General features: G+C 37.2%; 2 protein-coding genes across 4 annotated transcripts in view; one reads left to right on the top strand and one right to left on the bottom strand.

Annotated features, from left to right (window-relative positions):
* The window catches only part of anos1a (anosmin 1a), a 38,571-nt gene extending 30,947 nt beyond the window's left edge, over positions 1-7,624 (top strand). Inside the window, 5 exon segments of one of the 2 annotated variants that reach the window (NM_131358.2) lie at positions 1,250-1,338; positions 1,843-2,014; positions 3,159-3,376; positions 5,788-5,932; positions 6,584-7,480. In NM_131358.2, the coding sequence (NP_571433.2) occupies positions 1,250-1,338; positions 1,843-2,014; positions 3,159-3,376; positions 5,788-5,932; positions 6,584-6,633 (674 nt within the window). In that variant the 3' untranslated portion in view covers positions 6,634-7,480. 2 annotated transcript variants of the gene reach the window in all.
* LOC141385860 (uncharacterized) overlaps positions 1-17,212 on the bottom strand; it is a 741,913-nt gene that overhangs the window by 468,379 nt on the left and 256,322 nt on the right. The gene's annotated exons all lie outside the window — the stretch shown is intronic.

Genomic DNA, 17,212 nt, shown 5'->3' on the forward strand with positions numbered 1-17,212 from the left:
GCAGCAGATGCCCTTCCAGCTGCAACACGTCACTGGGAAACACCTGTACACTCCCATTCACACACATACATTACAAACAATTTAGCTTACTGAAGGGAAAATAAACCAGAGCACCCAGAGGAAACCCATGCCAACATGGCAAGAACATACAAACTCCACGCAGAAATACCAACTGACCCAGCCGAGGCTCGAACCAGCGATCTTCTTACCACCCATTATTATTATTATAATTATTATTATTATTAGTATTATTATAATTATTAAGGTGAGGCAGTGGCGCAGTAGGTAGTACTGTCGCCTCACAGCAAGAAGGTCGCTGGGTCGCTGGTTCGAACCTCGGCTCAGTTGGCGTTTCTGTGTTGAGTTAGCATGTTCTCCCTGCCTTCGCGTGGCTAAATTGTCCATAGTGTATGAGTGTGTGTGAATGTGTGTGTGTGGATGTTTCCCAAAGATGGCTGCGGCTGGAAGGGCATTCGCTGCGTAAAAACGAGCAGGATAAGTTGGCGGTTCATTCCGCTGTGGCCACCCCAGATTAATAAAAGGACTAAGCCGAAAAGAAAATGAATGAATGAATGAATGAATGAACTTTCCCCAACACTGTTGCTTTATTTTTGCCATTTGCAACTTTAACTGGTAAAGATCATTGAAGCAGGATGAATTTTTTTATCACTGATCAGCTGTAAATAAATAAAATAAATGTTTTAACAATAATTCCAACAATATTGTTTCACTGTGCCATTATAATTTTAAATGTGATGTGATAAATGTGATTTATATAGCAATATCTTTAGCGTTTAAATGATAGTCTTTTGTGCAAATATTTTGTGCCGTTTTAACTGTAATCTCTCTCAACCAACCAATAGCGGTAGTTCCAAATAAAAGCACAGCATCAAGGTTTGTGTGCCATCAGGCAGCTCTTATAATACACTGTAAAAAATGCATTGCTCCACACAATACATTCATTCTGACCAACACAAATCTATTAAGCTATCGTTACTAATTTAATTAGATTGGACATAAAACTATTAAGTCTCTCCCCCAACCCCCACCCCCAAAAACTCCAGAATTGTGTTGTTTCAGCTCATTTTAAATAAGTAGTCTGAAGAAGCAACAAAAGGCATATTTTTCAGAGTGTGAAAGCTGGTCTGGAACAGCAAATGTGAGTGGAGCGGGACGGCAGAAGCTCAAAGCGCTGCATAATCACATTTCAAAATCTGACAGTTCATGTTTCACTGTCTTTCCTTTTCAGATCCCACCGTGAATCGTTACCGTGTGCAGTGGGCTCCAGAATTCTGCAGTCACAACGGATCCAGAACCCAGGAGAAGCTCATCACCCAGGTAAAAAACAGTCAGGAATGTGTCTTATATCCTCCCTACAGGTGCGAGGCCACATTCTGACAGCTCATACATAAGACGAATATCCAGGGAGGAAGTGTGTATGTGCTGTTCATTGATCATTCATGCTGCATAACTCACTATTTGAAAGCACATCCCAATTCCAGCATGGTTTCTTCAGTAAATTGCAGCAAAAAAAAAAAAAAAAAACATGAGGAAGAAATAACATTCTTTGTGATTTAAATTTTCATCAGTTTGATTGTGCAATTTACAAAGCGAGAGATGGTGTTAAAATCCATGACATGCTGAAAAAAGGGGGAAATATCTTTTATCGGCACGAAAATTAATCTTACTTGACATATGCAAAACATGAACTATAGATTTTCCCATTGTGGCCCTCAGCTATGCTGCATGTGCTGATAGGTGATCTGTCATCATGTTTCTCCTTGAATTCTTCTGTGAAGTTGAATAAAGTCTCACTTTTGCTTTTTTCTTGTTGCTGAACAGGAGAATTTTGCCAGCCTTCCCGGTCTTCAGTTTTCGTGCAAGTATAAAGTGATCATCCAGCCTGTGGGGTTAAAGGGCCGAGCCCAAGTGGAAAGCACCACTTTCTACACCCCGTCTTGTGCTACTATCCAGAGCAAGAGTCCCAAACCAATCCCATGCTCCTCTGTCCCAGGTGATTCAGACATTTTATACAAATACATGACTATATTTCTACAGATTGTTAGCGTAATCCTCAAAACCATTTATGAAATTTATCATATCAACATTTGTATGTATATAAGTGTATGCAACAAAGCATTGTATGTTGTTGTTTTTATTTATCTATCCATCCATCCATTATTCCACAAAATGATCCAGTCCATCTTTTCTATCTATCCCATCTATCCATCAAACAAAATCATCCATTCAATTTTTTCCATCCATCCATCTATCCATCCATCAATCCCACTCAAAATCATCTATTCCATTTTTTCCACCCATCCATCCCACACAAAATCATCCATTTTAATTTTTCCATCCATCCTTCCATCCATCCATCCATCCATCCATCCATCCATCCATCCATCCATCCATCCATCCATCCATCCATCCGTTATTTTTAGTATTTTTAAATTGCTGTGTTATAAATTATAGGGCCAGACAGAATCTGCAGACATTTTGGCTATATCTGCTGAGAGTTTTGAAAAAGAAATCTGCGGATTTATGCGAAATTATTTTGAGACTATCCTAACTTTTATGGTTAATTAAATAAAAATGTAAATACCTTATAATGTTTATTTAATGTTTACAATGCAATCTAATCAGGTCCACTTTTTTGGTAAACAAAGCAAGTCTCTCAACTAATATTTCTACTAAAAGACAGAAAATATTACTTTACAAATTGTATTGTAAATAAACTAAATGAACACATTCATATTAGTCAATAATATTACTGAAATTAAAACTGAAACTGAAATTTAAAAACTGAATAAACAAAAATATACACACATTTACACAAGTAAATAGATGGACTTAATGGTGGACTAAAACGATTCCGTGTGGGCCTACTTATAATTTTTTTTTTACATGCAAAACATTCAAATCAACATGCAAAAACATTTTTTATAATACAGAGAGAAAACTGTAATTTTATTTAGTAAACTTCCAATGATCCAATCAATTTCTGAAGGTTGAAATCATGTCACTTTCTACATTTTCTTTTCTCATTCCAGAAGCTGTTGCTCTCAGATGTCACAATATAAAAAAAGTCTATAACAACATTCTAGCACACTTTAAATGATCATTGTTTTGTTCTGTTATGTTTTCTCAATAAGCAGTGGTTCAGCCAAAGGTCCTGGTCAAGGCAGAGAACCTGACAGCAGCATTTTCAGTCTACTTGGGGAACGTGACAGGCCTGTTCTCATGGGTAGTGGCCATGCCTCAGCAGCCACAGCAGGTCACAGGGTATCAGGTCACATGGGCAGAGGTCATCACGGAGAGCCGGAGGAATAATCTGCCCAACAGCCTCATATCCCAGTCTCAAATTCTGCCACCAGTGAGTCATATTCCAAGAGCACAGTCAATGCATTATTGACACTATTAGCATTAAATCTTGGTCGACTAGCATTTTGTCACCTTAGAATTACAAGGTTCTATCTGACATTTTTGTCAAAATTGAGTTATTCACATATTCTTACTAAATGACAATTTATTTACATTATGGGATGTTTTTTATAAGTTGTTTACATTTGAAGACTTTTTATTTAAAAAACAAAAAAGGTTTTATCTACAAAGTCGAAATCGAGCTTGGCTGCATAAGGTTTTTTTTCTGTGAGCTAATCAGCATTTTGAATGCACGCACGAGGACCAATCAGGATCAGCTTTTGTTGTCATTTCGCCGGACTGCTCTGTTGACAGCAGGAAAGACAAGATAGACAAAATTACACAAAATTTATCGACTAAATAGAACCGCACCACATAAAATTGAGCAGAAACTTGAAACTGAAAAGCTGTGTGTAAATGTGATGATTTAGAAGCATTTTTAGACACATTGAGATAAAATGTTAAATTTTACATTGTTGTAAAAAAAAATTCTTAAAAAAATATGTATTAAATATGAAATATCTTTATGTGTATATGTCATCAGTGAAACATTTTTCAGTGTTTATTAAACTCCTTTGCTCATTTTCTGTTTTCTTTTAAACTCTTTAAATGTAATATTAAGCCTGGATAGGCAAATAATTAATTTAATTCATATTACATATAATTCAATAATTCATATAAAGCATGTAATAAATATTAACAAATAATTACTTAAAACTAACACTGGATAAAATATTTAGCACAGCCTTGTATGGTAAATTTAGAGTATATTTATGTTCTCTGTTATGTTAATATATGAAACGAGAACTCTTACACATATTGTTTGCTATATGGAATGCAAAAACTTTGAAGCTCAATATCTCAAAATCATTCAGATCGCAGATAGAACCTTATACTTCCAAGGTGATGATTTCTTTTTGTTTTGGATTCTAGTGAGCATCTTCTAGTGAGAATTCGTACTGTTCTAAACTCAGTTCTTGTTCTAAAATTGTGCTGTTCCAAATGCTGTTAAGTCATTACCCTTGTTTACATATATTAATATAGACTCTACTTAAATAGATGTCATATATACTGCATTAATTGTGATTCCAAATCATAGTTCTTCAGTGTTCAAATCTAATTTAAAATTTTATAATTTTATTTTTTTGGGAAACAAATAAGAAATGGATTGAATCCACAAAAGATTAAGGCAAGTATGGCTGTTTTCAACATTAGCTATGTTTCCATCCAAAAATGCAAATAAACTTTATGCGCAAAACTGGATTATCGCATAAAAGATGTGCGAGTAAAGCAGCGTTTCCATCCAACGAGTCAAAGCGAACAAAAATCATCACTTCCTGATTAACTAGCACCAAATATCAACAGTAAAGATGAAATTTGCTGCGGTAGTTGAAGCTGCATGAATCTTTTGTTCATTCAATAAATGACTTGCGCCACACAAGGCAATCCTGACATGCAGTAAACACAAGGTGGCTTTTGAAGATGTCAGATGTGGAGCACAGACACTCTTGATTCTGGACGTCATTATTAATATAATAACACTATAACTAAAACTTTGAAGTTGTTTTAGAATAACCAAAACAATATTTAAGATGTATTACAATGTTGTTACCTGACTGGTTTGTCCATTCGCACATATTTTGATCATCATGTGATCCCTTATAACCAAATCACCTGACCTTTTTTAATGCGCATACTAAATTTGTATGGTAAAAGTGTTTCCATCGCTGTTTATGTGCATCTTTTCTTATCGAAAAAAAAGTTTATCCTACTTAGTTATGCACATACGTTTTTTTATGCACATTTTGGATATCCAAAATGCAAATAAAAATAGGTGGATGGAAACGTTGCTATTGATAATATATAAAAATACTTTCTTATATATATATATATCAATTTCTTAGTGGTCATTTGACAGAAGGCTACAGTATTGATGATGAAAATTCAGCTTTCCCATCACAGGAATTTGCGATATATTAATGTTTTAAAATGTAATAATATTTATGCAAAATGCTGCATTAACAGAATTATCATAGCCTTAATGAGCCCTTTTTTTGTGGTAACTAAATGTTAACACACATACACAAATACATTTTTTGTTATCTTATAATGATTACCCAATAATAATTTAACTTAACTTAAAAGACTAAAATGTATAATTATTTGAAGCTTTGTGGACATAAAAAGAAACAAAAAAAAAAAAATATTTTAAAGAAGTATTGCAAAGTTAAGACAGAAAATATTAACATTTAAAACAAATTGCACTACTAATAAAAATAAAACAAATAATTGTACTTTTTAAAATAATTGTAATTATTTCTGAATTTAAAATGATACTTAAAACCTCTGTTTCCTCACATCTAGGAGCGCAACATCCTGGTAGTTTCTGGCCTTCAGTTAGCATCGCTCTACAGACTTGAGGTGCAGGTGATCACTGCAGCAGGACAAGGACCAGCAACATCCAGAACCTTTCAGACACCCACTCACAGCAAGCCTGTCCTGCATTACAGTGAGTTCTTTTATTCAATGTTACACCATGTTCAAACTATACATAGGTGCTTTGTATAGTTTTAAATGCTACTATTGTGAGTTTGAATGCCATTTTACATGACATGTATTGCCATGCCGAAAGCGGAGGCAGATAGTTCACCTCTGATCCTGCAAATAAAATATCTAGCAAACATATAGTTTGAAAATGAATGTTAGAACTGTGACTCAGTGCAAACAAACAACATCAGTTGCTCAGCATGTACTATTAATAATGCTAAAGACCATTTAGTTGAGAGTCTATTCTGCCTTTCTGAGTGTATGTTGCATCTAGTAAATACAGCTAAAATAATTGTTGCTTGAATATTTTTAAATCGCATGTTGTTAGGTCACGCTGCACCATCACTCCTATTTTTTTTTTACCTTTTTTCACGGAACAACTTTTGAGGTATCTGTAATCTCTGAGAACTACAACCTGAGACATTAATTTTAATAATGGGGAGCTGAAAAGACATTTTTGTTCATCGGAAGGAAAAGGTCAGGGGGGTTTATGAGAGGTCAAATGTCATGTTCAAGCAGCCCCGTCTCTCGATGTGAAGGTCAAGCAATAAATCATGTAATTAAGATGAATTGCTTTTCTTCTCCTGACTCTAGTGTATATTTAACTTTGCAGAACCCAGGATTAAGAAACACCATCTAAGGTCAGTGATTGAACGTCACTGAACCGCAATACATCATCCTGGATCAGAACTGACCCCTCAGGAACACGGAGAACCAGAAGAACCAAAGAACAGTTCATTATGAATCACAATGTCAACTTGAGCCAGTCAGCTGCCTCATAACTCAACATGGGGACGTGCTGTAATCTGAAGATCAAATTGTGATTGACGTTATGATATTCGAAGACCCATTCATTTCCTGTTGGGAGGATTGACTTCCACATACTAATTAAAATTGAATTTGTGAGACCAACTTGTGAATCAAAAGCAAAAGCTGTAGGGTTAAAAGCAAAAGATGTGCAAATATAGCCTAACATGCCTAAAAGGCATGCTTTTAATGGCATCCTCACAATAAAAAAAAGAAAGAAAAGAGAAAAAAAGACTTACTGGTTACCCACACCCTAAACACTGCAAATGGAGCCTCTTTAATTCAATATTGCATGTTACGACTAATTTGGTTTGACTTGTAAATAAGCCTGACTCAGTACAACTGCTTGTGGTTTTGCATGTGTTTGTTAAGCATGGAATTTTGCTGTTTGTATCCCCATTGTGTCGATTGTAACAGACGAGGAGTCAATGAGGAAAAAAAAAATACAATTCCAGCTCTTTAAAAGGAAATGTCATTTAATTTTTGGAGGGTTTTGTGTGGTGCGTGCTCAATATGCTGTAGAGATATTTGTTTGCAGTCATGTAATTCCTGTATATACTGTATGTTTTTTATTTATTTCAGTATGCAATACAAATGTGTCATGTGAATTTGTAACTGTCTGTGTGTGTGTGTGTGTGTGTGTGTATGAGTGTGTGTGTATGAGTGCATAAATGTGCGTGTGCACGTGTGTGTGTGTGTGTGGGTGGGTTCCCTAAGCATCATTCACAAACTGACAAACCCTTGCAAGGAGATTTTGTATAAATATATTTGTAAATTCCCATGGATAATGAATATTAATGTACATATTTTATATGAATAAAACTGTTAAACCTTGTTTTCCCTTTACCATACTGGTTTGTGAATTTTTTTAACAATGCTATCAAGGTGAATATGGAATTCGAATGAACAATTACATGACATGCACTTAAATCTTGTATCACCATCACCCCTCATCACCAAAAAATAGTAATAAATAAAAACAAGAATGTCCATTTATCCACTATGATTGCTCAGGTATATGCTTATTGACAGAACAGCTGATGGATGTGGCTTTCAAATGCTCCAGTGTCCATGTACTGTATGTGTTCACGCTTAGAGAAGAGTGGTGAGGTGATGACCTTCATAGCCAATCACAGCCATATCTGTTGAACGTTTTTGAAAACGTGCTCAATAGCGTTCTAATCTGACATGTTTAAAAATTACAGTATTGATAGGTTGAGGTCAGTATTTTGACATCCTAGTTCTGATGTGCATTTGCACAGTGAAAATTACTTGGATTCCAACATGTTAAAAGTGTTCACATTCTTGTAAACATGTGAACTGGGAATTTTCTGAGAGCCACAATTGTTTATGTGACCACTATACTGCCTTACCAGTGTATTCACAGTTAGACATTATGTTTTGTTGTCCGTATTATTGTCATTTAAACTATTGTCATTTGGAGGCTGTGAACAGCTGAGAATTATAGATAATGAAATTAGAGTAATTATGTCATGGCATAAACACAGCAACAGACAACAATGTTGTCAGAATGAGCCCCAGTCATAAATATTCACAAAAAGAAAAGTAAAAAAAAAAAATATCTGTTGGGTGCTAGGCCAGTCTTTGGATATGTCCCTTTCTAGAAAGAAGGAAATAAAAATACCTCACAACTGCCCACATAAACATGGTATGGCTTGGTGGTGCAGTGGGTAGCGGTGTAAACGTACAGCAAGAATTTCATTGGTTCAAGCCTTGGCTGGGTCAGTTGGCATTTCTGTGTGGAGTTTGCATGTTCTCCATGTGTTTGTGTAGTTTTCCTCCGGGTGCTCCAGTTTCCCCTACATTCCAAAGACATGCACTATAGAGTTGAATAGGCTAAATCATCCATAGTGTGTGTGTGTGTGTGAATGGGTGTTTATGGTTGTTTCTCAGTGCTGGGTTGTGGCTGGAAGGGCATCCGCTGCGTAAAACTTATGCTGGATAAGTTGGCGGTTCATTCCACTGTAGCGACCCCTGATGAATTAAGCGACTAAGCCGAAAAGAAAATGAAGGCACACATAAACATTCTTCTATACACAAACTCCTAAGTCGTTGTTTTGGTGGCCATTTATGCTACTCATACATGTCTATAGATATAACTGCATTTTTTGTACATTGCACAGACAATAGTGGTATCATTTTCTTCTGCCTTTCAGTGCTCCCAGGACAAATTAACTGCACTGGTCAAGACAGTGTGCCTACTTGAAGATGCTGAACTTTAGCGCTGTGTACGGGTGTAGTTACGAGTAAACAAATAAAAACAAAACAAAGGCAAAACATTTCATAGGTAAAGATTATTTTTTTTACGTTTTTGTATGTTACGAACTTTTGTTCTAAACAAGTATCATTATTAATAATAATACAGTCATTTTTTTGCATTCACCACAAGGCAAAGTAGCACCAACTTGCACTAAATACTAAACTTATGCACATTTTGTTGACTAAAATAAGCAAGGGTATTAGTGTGTGAAGAGTGGGAGAAGAGGGTTGCATTGACAATCTAACACAATGAGCAGCACATTGAACACATTTTATAAGTGATCAAAAACTAGTAAATAACTCAAGAAAGAATGAAGTTACGTTAAAACCAAGCACACCATTGCTTTTCTTGTGAAATTCCCAATTTGTTTGGTGTCAAATGACTCTCTTCCTATTGAACAAAACAAAAGTTGGATCCAAGATGACCAACTTCAAAAAGGCCACCATGCCACCACCCATCTTGATGCACAATTGATTGGAACGCATTGAGGTCGGAAGTGAAACATTTTACTGATAAAATTAAAACTTTGTCTGGAACGCAGTACAATAGTGTATGCTGAACTGGAAATGCAACCAAAGGCACACAATTTAAATTATTAAAAGACAATCATAATTAAAATGCCAATTCATTTGCATGTTGGCTTTGTGTTATTTTCTTAACCTTGGAGCTGTTAGGTTGACTTATTTTTTTAGATTTATCCACATCATTAATTTACATAATATGATTACATGGCAACATGTTTACTCACTTTTTACAATGTTTATATCTTTACTATAGATTATAATTTTTTAATGTTTTTTTTTTTATTTACAAAGACATCATATTAAGTGGGATATAGGCTTAAAATCAATAAATCTATAAAAAAACTAAATCTATGAAAAAATTTCTTTTTCAAACTACATATATTATTGAACCAGTAAACAATGACTAAATGAACAAACACATAAATAATTGTGTTTATTTCTTAGTTAGTTAGTTAATTTGAAACTAAAATGCCCTCCAGATTGATAGTAATGAGACGTTCTCTTGATGCTGTTACTGTACAATGTGTTCCGCTGCTATTTCTGTTGTGGTTCAGTGTGCGTGCGTGTGCGTGTGTGCAAACAAAGCATTTATAAAGCTCTATGCCCAAGGGAGCAAGTGTGTGGTAAATCAAACATACACATATGCATTGGCAACCCTTGTAGCTCCATAGTCGCTTTCATTAGAATTCAACTCCACATCTGGCCCTCATGTCACAGCGGAGCAGTGTGTGTGAGTGGGTCTGTTTGTTATATGGAATATTGATGTGCTCTGTTGTCATTACTCCTTTGGATAATGTCAAAGCAAAGACAGGAGACAAGGTAGAAGGAGTTTACAGTTTTCATAGTATGAATCCTCAGTTAGTGTATATGATACAATAAACATTCTCTATCGTATACTGCTAATGATTCATCAGCATATGTTTAAGAAATATTGTGTATTTAGACTAAAATCAAAAAGCCATTTCCACTGCCAATGAAAACTTTCAAACCAATCAATGGTAGTTTGTTTTTTAAGGGCACCTATTATGCAAAAAATCCCTTTTTAAGAGATTTAAACAATTTTGAGGCAACAGTTTTTGAACATAGCCAGCATCTAATGGTAACAATGAATTATTTTAATTGATGTTCCATTTGAATATTAGTAGACTGTCTGCTTAATATCTGTTGATACTGTTGCTAAACAGACATTTAACTGACCAAAAGAAACTTTGCAAGCACATGTCAACTTACACTAACCCCAACCATAACTCCAATCTAGCAGTCTACTTTTAATTTAATGAGAATTAGTTGGCATGTGGATGTAATGGAACTTAAACTTAACAAACGGACCATCAAAATAAAGTGTGACATTTTTTCATAATCATACTCCTTAAACATTCTGCTGAAACACTTTATTGAGATTCTCCCTTTATATGTCATCAGAGGGGGAAAGGCCCACCCTTTAGTGATGATATCTCCCTCATTAACATAGACAGCCCTAAACAAGAAGCAGCCCTTCACAATTACAGCATAGTTTTACACATTGTACAAGTTTAACATGTCAACCACTTAGGTGCATTATAAATGTGGAGCTTTTTAGATCTAAGCCACTTCTGTTGACAGTTTTTTTACACAGATAATGTTAGTCCTGTTTTTAATCTGCTGCTATGATGATGCCTAGAAATCAGTAGCTCCGCCCTATTTTGAAAGCAGAAATCCATTTGAATTTAAAGTGACAGTCACCAATTTGTATCAAAGCCTAAATGGGTGAGTTTCAAATAATTTGTAAATGAGACATATTTTACATTTTGTAAAAAAGGGTTTAGGTCCCTTTTAAACAATGCATACATACAATAGTTTATTTCATTGTTTAATTTATTGTATTTGAAGTTGAGTGGATGATTAAAGTATCCACTCATCAAGGCTTGGTTACAAATGTGATGAACATGCATTGCAAAGGTAGGAGTGAGAATTTACATTGCCTCAGTTTTAAAGGGTCATCACAAACCAAAGTGCTCGAACCAAATTCAAAGGGGCCTTCAGAATTAAAGAGCACATATTATGCATTATAAAAGTACTTATTTTGGTTTTGGCGGTCTCCAACAACAGGCTGATATGCATGCAAGGTTAAAAAAAAAAAAAAAAAAAAAAAAAAAACTTTCATTGACTATGTTTACATGGACATCAATAACAAAATTATTTGCCTTAATTTGAATAAGACAAGGCTCAGTTGCGGCGCAGTGGGTAGCACGTTCGCCTCACAGCAAGAAGGTCGCTGGGTCGCTGGTTCGATCCTCGGCTCAGTTGCCGTTTCTGTGTGGAGTTTGCATGTTCTCCCTGCGTTCGCGTGGGTTTCCTGCGGGTACTCCGGTTTCCCCCACAGTCCAAAGACATGCTACAGGTGAATTGGGTAGGCTAAATTGTCCGTAGTGTATGAGTGTGTGTGTGTGTGGATGTTTCCCAGAGATGGGTTGCTGCTGGAAGGGCATCCGCTGCGTAAAAACTTGCTGGATAAATTGGCGGTTCATTCCGCTGTGGCGACCCCGGATTAATAAATGGACTAAGCCGACAAGAAAATTAATTAATAAGACAATAATATTATTAAAGTGTTTACATGAGTTGCTTTTTAAATGTTTATTTTACAACCCCATTTTACATGTTATGGCACATAATTTGATTAATGTCATTGCGTCACCACGCTATCCACATTTCTTCAAGAGTTTCAGGAATTTCGGATGTAATGTCACTAAAACCGGAATACTCCACATGTCTTAATTCGATTTCTGGTTAGCATGATTATTACCTAAACTGTAATAGTCAAAAATTGGTGTTTACATAGTAGACTCTTAATCGGTGAATTGTCTTAATCGTGTTAAAATCGGATTATTGGTGTCAATGTAACTGTACTCAATGTCTTATAATAGGCATTTGTTTTTACTTAATATCCCAGTGACTCACATATGATTTGTTCAGCAATTCATTTGTTCCCAAACCTCTATTTTGCATAGTGCTATTCTGTGCTGATTGGTCGGATGACCCAGTCTGTTTTGATTGGTTGATGGCGTTTATCGTGAGAGAAACGCCCACCACGGTAATGAAGTAGCCAGAGTACAGAATACATGTGTGAGGCCTATGCAAGGTTTTTTAGTTATTTATAAATAAATAAATATATATATATATATATATATATATATATATATATATATATATATATATATATATATATATATATATATATATATATATATATTAGGGATGGGAAGATTAACCGATATGAATCGATACGCGGTCATGAGCGTGCACGATGCGAGTGCATCGGTAGAGCAGCAGAGGATGAATGAAATTTTGGAAGCAAACCGAGATGCATCGGTTTTTGCGAGATGCATCGGTTTTTCCAAGATACAACTGATATTTTTAATATAGAATGTATTTTTTATTGATTAACAAGTGTTGTTAACCTGTTTTTGGCGCATAATTAAATCGACCTACGTAAAGTATGCATTAGCAACGGGCTTGCGGATGTGTTTACTTACACTACAACTCAGTGTATCAGATGTGCGGATGAAGCTAGTGGTGCGCCCTCAGAAAGCGCGAGAAGCAAAACAAAAATTTTATTCCTCACTGAGTTTTAAATCTAAAGTATGGCAACATTATGGATTCTGCAAAAAGGATGGACGACTTGACAGGACAGATGCAATTTGCAAACTGTGCCACGCATCTGTAAAATACACGGGCAGAACGACTAATCTGATATCTCACTTGAAGCGGCGCCTCGGTGTTGTTGTGGAAGCATCTTCCAGTGTTCCTACATCCCCGGCTTCCTGCACTGCTTCAACTGTAGCTACCAGCTCCAAAAGTGGTGAGAAAAGCATTGAAAGTTTTATCCATGCGCAACAGTTCTGCTCGCTCTACGCCAATAACGAATGCTATTGCATTGTTCATCTGCAAAGATATTCAGCCTAGTGTCACAGAGAACGAAGGTTTTAAACACCTCCTGTTAATTTTTATTTACTTATATTTTTATTAGCCTGTCGTTTACAGTGATATGTTTCAATGCAGCATAACACTGCTAGTTCACGACCTTAAGTTTTGAATATTCAGTGGCACAATATATCTTTGTAAAACTTGTTTTCATAGTTGAAAAGTTAAATCACAATTCTTGTTGTGCAATGGTAAACCTTTATGTTGAAAGAGTGCAAATATATACATTTATAATATATATTGCACTTATACATTCTGTTTATCTTGAAAATACTTAAATAATATGTGCTATAGGTTCTAAAATGGCCCTCTACTGTAAACTGACACTCTGGCTCTGAGAGAAAAGCCAGTTTGTAAAAAAAGTCTTGGTTTTACTTGGTTATTAATAATCAAACTCATTCAATGGCACAGCATCCTTTCTTACATCATCTCATAAACTTGATCTAATAAGTTAGTGCTGAATTATCGCATTGTATCGTGATATGGGTGTAAATCGTATCGTGTTGCATTGCAATGTCACAAATGTATCGCTAATATATCGGATCGTATTCTTTGTATCGAGATGCGTATCGGATCGGCATTATAGCTTAGATGCCCAACCCTAATATATATATATTTTATTTAAGTAATAAAATTGACCACACCATTCGTGTGTCGGAACAGCTGATGGTGGTATGGTGGTGGCCAAAGCAAAGACAAACTGTAGTGAATGATTTGCTCAGAAACGCATTTAAATCGGGAAAAGAAGAAGCACTCTTCACGTTTTTAACTAGGTTTTGGATGCAATATGTAAATAGCCCCATAAAGATTTAACCTATGATTAAAAGCCGTACAGAGAGATTACAAGTTACAATTGAATCCAAATTTTGCAAACTACAGAAAACAAGGCAACCATATTAATTATAGTTTATTTAAGAAGGAGAAACACAGTATATGGAGGAAGAAGAAAATGGTCCATATAAACTGTGTGATAGTTACTAACAAACTCCCATACATTAGTAGTTTTTGCTGACTCTTGCTTTAATAGCAAACAGCAGGCAAATCCTGCATTGTAGGGTAGGTTATTTTATTATTGATCATAAAAATGACAGGAACAAACACAGCACATGGTATATTGTGGTTTTGTTGTGAAAACAAACTTTAACTCTTTATTCCCGACAGCCGCATCACTGGTCATCTCTTAGCATTCACAATATTAGCGCAGATGATCAATCCCATGATCCCCTGAACTCTGCTACTATTTGAACTGAAGGGCACGTTCACGGTTTACCGGATCATCATATTTGGTGATGTTGCATATCAATGTCGATACAAGCAGGCAAAAGAATCAATAGTTTTAAACACAGTGCAAAGCTTTAAACCGCAGCTGGATGTTTTCATTCACTTAGAGCTGTGATACTGCATGGGAGGTCATTTTTAAAAACCCATAATAGGGGCTCTTTAAGGATTTTTGAAGGGTACAATTAATGGACCATTTTTGCTCTCATGGTTATTTGTGTAGCCTATGTTTAATTTGTGATGTAATACAAGATTTCACAGACTGCTGGGTTACCCTTGCAAAGGGATTATGGCATGGGGATGAGCCCATCAATCTGGAACAAAGGCTGAATGAATGAGTGATTTTGAACAAATCATTTCAGTAAATGGTTCAGGGACCCTGTCCCAATTGCCACCCTAAGACACATGCTCATGACTTAATGTCTTGTATGCAGCTGTAAGTCTATGTGTGATTGCTGGTGCTCATGAATAGTAGCCTATCATTTTTAATGGTGCCTGTGTCTCATTGAAGGTAATTTGTTCCTTATATGTACCCTCTATGAAATTGTAATTCTTTTAAAAATATGAATTGTCTTTAAAAATATAAATAAGTGTTGCTTATAGGATAAAAAATAACACAGTTAAAACTCCCCTCCCTTTATGTTTATCCCCATGGACCAAACCTGCCACCCTGAATTCCTTCTATTCCTGCTAGAGCAGGGGGAGAGACGCATTGAGGACCATACGAGACAGTTTCTTCTCTTCTTCAGCTTCTTACGAACATCACCCGCTATCCGGACAACATGCTTTGTGGATTCTACAGCGCAAGCATGAACAACGCCTGCAGAGCACGGTCGTCCGAAGAAGGTCCTCAAAGCACCTTCGCTGCATATGTGGAGTGGACACTGACAGGGAATGAATCTGCATTTACCTTCTGTGAGGAGAAAGAACTCGACAGTGCCACCCCAGACCCAGTGACCCGCCAAATACCACCCTACAGCAAGGAGCACCTGCCTGAGCCCACCGTAGACGAAGATCCACCCCCAGTGAATAAGCCATCGCCAGCGAGAGCGACAGAACGGTAAACCACCGAAGAGGAGGAGCTTAAAGGATTGTCTGACAAGGTGTGTGAGCCAGCCACATCGCCTGATGTGGAAGTCTTGGTGGAGATTGAGGATCAGAGTGAGAGTCTCGCCCACCCACCCACTACTGAGGGTGAGCTGCTTCTGGATACGGGGAGTTTACTTATTGACTTCTGAGGTAAAGTTATCCCCGTTTTAAACCCGCTGTTCCCAAACAGCATTATCCCTGCCTCAATTACGCTGTTACCAAACAGCAAGAAGCCAGCTCCAAGCCCGCTGTTTTCCTGACAGCATTATCCCTGTTCCAAGCCCACTGTTCCAAGACAGCAAGAAGCCAGCCACGGGCCCGCTATTTCCAGACAGCATTATCTCTGCTCCTTGCCCACTGTTCCCAGACAGTAAAAAGCTAGCCCAGTGCCTGCTGTTCCCTAACAGAAGAAAGTCCTACTTCAAGCCTGCTGTTTCCAAACAGTAATATCCCCGCTCTTTATCCCAGGTACCTACATGATGCTACTGTACCTCCAGGGTCATGAGCAACTACACACCCTACCCACCCTCTCCACCTCCGGTGAAGAAAGATTCAGCAGCCAATCAGCTGGCTCCAGCATAGTGGCAGCCAGTCAACCCTCCAGCTCACCCTCAAGCTCCAGAGGTGGAGCTCACTTTGAGGTGCTGCCTGCCTGCTTCTCCCGCTGGAAGGTGTCGCCCAGCATCAGCTCCTACAGCCTCCAAGCTACGCATTCCGCCTCGCCTGTCCAACCTATGGCTCCACATTGGCCCTCTCCTCCCTCAACTCCTCCGTAGGCCATCAGCTTCACCAGGCTCCCTCCACTCCTCCTCTCGTCGCTCCGTCCTGCATGCTATGTTGAGCTCCTCCCTCCCTCCAGCTACGCCTTGGTCCTCTGTCACTCTGGCTCCACCACAGGCTTCCATCCCATTGTCGTCATCTCGTTCGGGTAAGCTGTCCGCACCACCTCGGCCCTCTGGAACCTTGACGTCACTCTTGCTCTGCGGCTCTCTGTCTCCTCCTTGGGCTCCACCTCCAACAATGGCGTCTCCCTCGGCCAAATAACTGTCAGTTGCCGCACAGAATTTAGACAAAAAATAAAAAAATCAGACACAAACCATGAGAAGACCTATGATTTTATAGTTTACAAAGTTTAAATGTAAAGAAAAAAACTAAGTAATTTATAGATAAAAATAATCATGTTTAAATAAACACTATAAATAAGCACTTACCTCCTCCTGAATCCCCAGGTCTGAATGCAGACACAGTGGATAGTAGTGCAGCAGGTCTCTTTCCCTGTCTATTTCAACCATTAACCCTGCCA

Source organism: Danio rerio, chromosome 1, assembly GCF_049306965.1.
Source record: "Danio rerio strain Tuebingen ecotype United States chromosome 1, GRCz12tu, whole genome shotgun sequence".
NCBI lineage: Eukaryota > Metazoa > Chordata > Actinopteri > Cypriniformes > Danionidae > Danio > Danio rerio.